General features: G+C 40.0%; 1 protein-coding gene across 1 annotated transcript; it reads right to left on the bottom strand.

Annotated features, from left to right (window-relative positions):
* Nucleotides 1-502: 502 nt before the first annotated feature.
* Nucleotides 503-2,312, bottom strand: LOC103523786 (putative uncharacterized protein DDB_G0282133; the record flags this gene model as incomplete). The annotated part of the gene is made up of 2 exons (XM_008488804.1): nucleotides 1,962-2,312; nucleotides 503-1,827 (listed from the first exon to the last, which is right to left on the bottom strand). Coding segments are annotated over exons 1-2 (1,676 nt in total), but the record flags the coding sequence as incomplete, so codon positions are not given.
* Between the last annotated feature and the right edge of the window lie 89 nt (nucleotides 2,313-2,401).

Here is a 2,401-nt window from a genome sequence, read left to right as displayed (position 1 = left end):
TCTGTAACTGCTAAGGTCTTATCGTCTGTAACTGCTAAGGTCTTATCGTCTGTAACTGCTAAGGTCTTATCGTCTGTAACTGCTAAGGTCTCATCGTCCCGAAATCGAAGAGAGAAGGAAGACAGGATAGGAGAAAGCCAGCCTTTCCGAGAACGAACCTTATCCGTTTAGGATAAAATCCGCCCCGGGCGGGAATCGAATCGGCACAGCGATTACAAGGCAGATGCGCTACCAACCAAGCTGACTAGGCTGGCTATGTATAGAGTTTTGATTTTTGATAAAATGAACTGTACCTTTAATTAGACTTGCTTTATCATGACACTCGTCTTTATGTTGAAAGCCCAGAAGTCCATGATAAAGAAAGTCTAATTAATATAAAGACCGATGCAATGAACTCTCAAGAATATGAAAGGAACAGTAACTGCTAAGATCTTATCGACATCGAAGAGAGAAGAAAGAACGTTCCAAGAACGAACCTTATCTAAAGACCAAACCCACTCACCTCTCATTAGTCTTCAAATCGTCATAGCTATTGGTCCGACTCGAATGCAGACTCCCATGGCCTCGTCCATACTGATGGTACCCATTGCCGTTATAGTAATAGTGAGGGCTACCGTAGTCTCTGCTGGAACGGCTACCGTAGTTTTCCTTGTTCGAATTACTCCCGCTAGAGTTGGAAGGACTGGAAGAACTACGGTAGTCTTTGGAGTTGGTATTCAGGTAGTCTCGGTGGTTGGACGTTCCATTGCTGTTACTGGTCCCATTGTGACTGATTCCATTGCTGTTATTTACTCCATTATGACTATTTCCATTGCTGTTGCTGATTCCATTCCTAGTACTGGTTCCATTGCTGTTATTGGTCCCATTGTTACTAGATCCATTGTTGTTACAGATTCCATTATTACTAATTCCATTGCTGTTACTAATCCCATTGTTGTTACTAGTTTCATTAGTGCTGCTTTTATCCACATTGTTACAGCCATTGGTATAGTCTTTACCTCTCTTAACATTGCTACTGGAATCTTTCTCAACATTGTTACAGCTATTGATATAGCTTTTATCCTCCCGAACATTGGTGTTAGCGTTGTTCTCTTTATAATGCGCGTTTCCATTTGATTGTGCATATTCGTCAACACTTTTAGATTGTGTATATTCATCAATATTGCTAGATCTGTGTGGAAATTGGTTGCCACTGGATTTTTTGTCTGTATATTCGTTACTAGATTTCCCATTATATTCCTTCTCATAACAGCTTGCCTTACCATTACAGTAATCTTCTTTGCTGCTAGATTTGTGGTCATATTCACGACTAGATTTCCCATGGCTATCTTTGTCATAACTAGATTTGGTATAGTCTTTGCCATTAGTTCTGACAAATCCACTATTGCTGCCTTTGTTTGGGATATGTTCACTGGATTGATCGGCATATTCACTGTATTTGTTTTGACCATATTCGTTGCATTTGTTTCCATAAGCATTTCTTCCAGCTTGGCTGGAGAGTTCACTAGATTCCACATGAAGAACATATTGACTATTGCTTTGGGCATATTCACCATTGGATTTGTAATTAGTATAATCGTTAATACATTGGCTGTTGTATCCATTGCTACATTCCCCATTGAAGTATTCATATGTGCCATTTGTGTCTCTTTCGTTTCCAACATCATTTCTTTGAACATATCCATGGTTTTCAGCTTTTCTGTGGTATTCGTTGGCTCCTTTGGTAACTTTGTTGGCATATTCTATCCCATCTTTGTTTCGGACAATGCCTTGTTCACAACTGGTTCGCATTGCCCGATTAGAATCATTGGCATATCCATTAGAATTCTGGCAAGGTCCTTCATATCCATTAGTGTTAGGATTGCTTCCTGATAAGGCACCAGTGTTCTTTCTACAGTCAGACTGTGTGCTCTTTCTACAAGATTCAATACTATTAGCATTCGATTGAGTATGTGGGATACCATTTCGACAGTTAGACTGAGAGTTAGGATTCTCTTATCCATTAGTGTTAGGATTGCTTCCTGATAAGGCACCAGTGTTCTTTCTACAGTCAGACTGTGTGCTCTTTCTACAAGATTCAATACTGGTAGCATTTGATTGAGTATGTGGGATACCATTTCGACAGTTAGACTGAGAGTTAGGATTCTCTCCATCAGCTTGTCTAGTTTTCGTATCTCTTTGAGTATGTGAGTTTCCATTTCTACAATCAAATTGAGCGCTACTTTCTCTGCCATCAAACTGTCTATTTTTCGTATTGCTCTGAGCGTAACTATCTCCACAATCAGATTGTCTCCTAGTATCAGACTGAGCATAGTTGTTTCCACTTTGACACTTGGAATATCTGCGAGTTTGCGAGGCAGAGCGTGGGCCTTGGCTATGTTTAATATCACAAGTTTCGTCA

This window comes from Diaphorina citri, unplaced genomic scaffold, assembly GCF_000475195.1.
Source record: "Diaphorina citri unplaced genomic scaffold, Diaci psyllid genome assembly version 1.1 scaffold40801, whole genome shotgun sequence".
Taxonomy (NCBI): domain Eukaryota; kingdom Metazoa; phylum Arthropoda; class Insecta; order Hemiptera; family Psyllidae; genus Diaphorina; species Diaphorina citri.
Note: the sequence above shows the minus strand (reverse complement) of the source record. Positions and strands in the feature narration are given on the sequence as shown.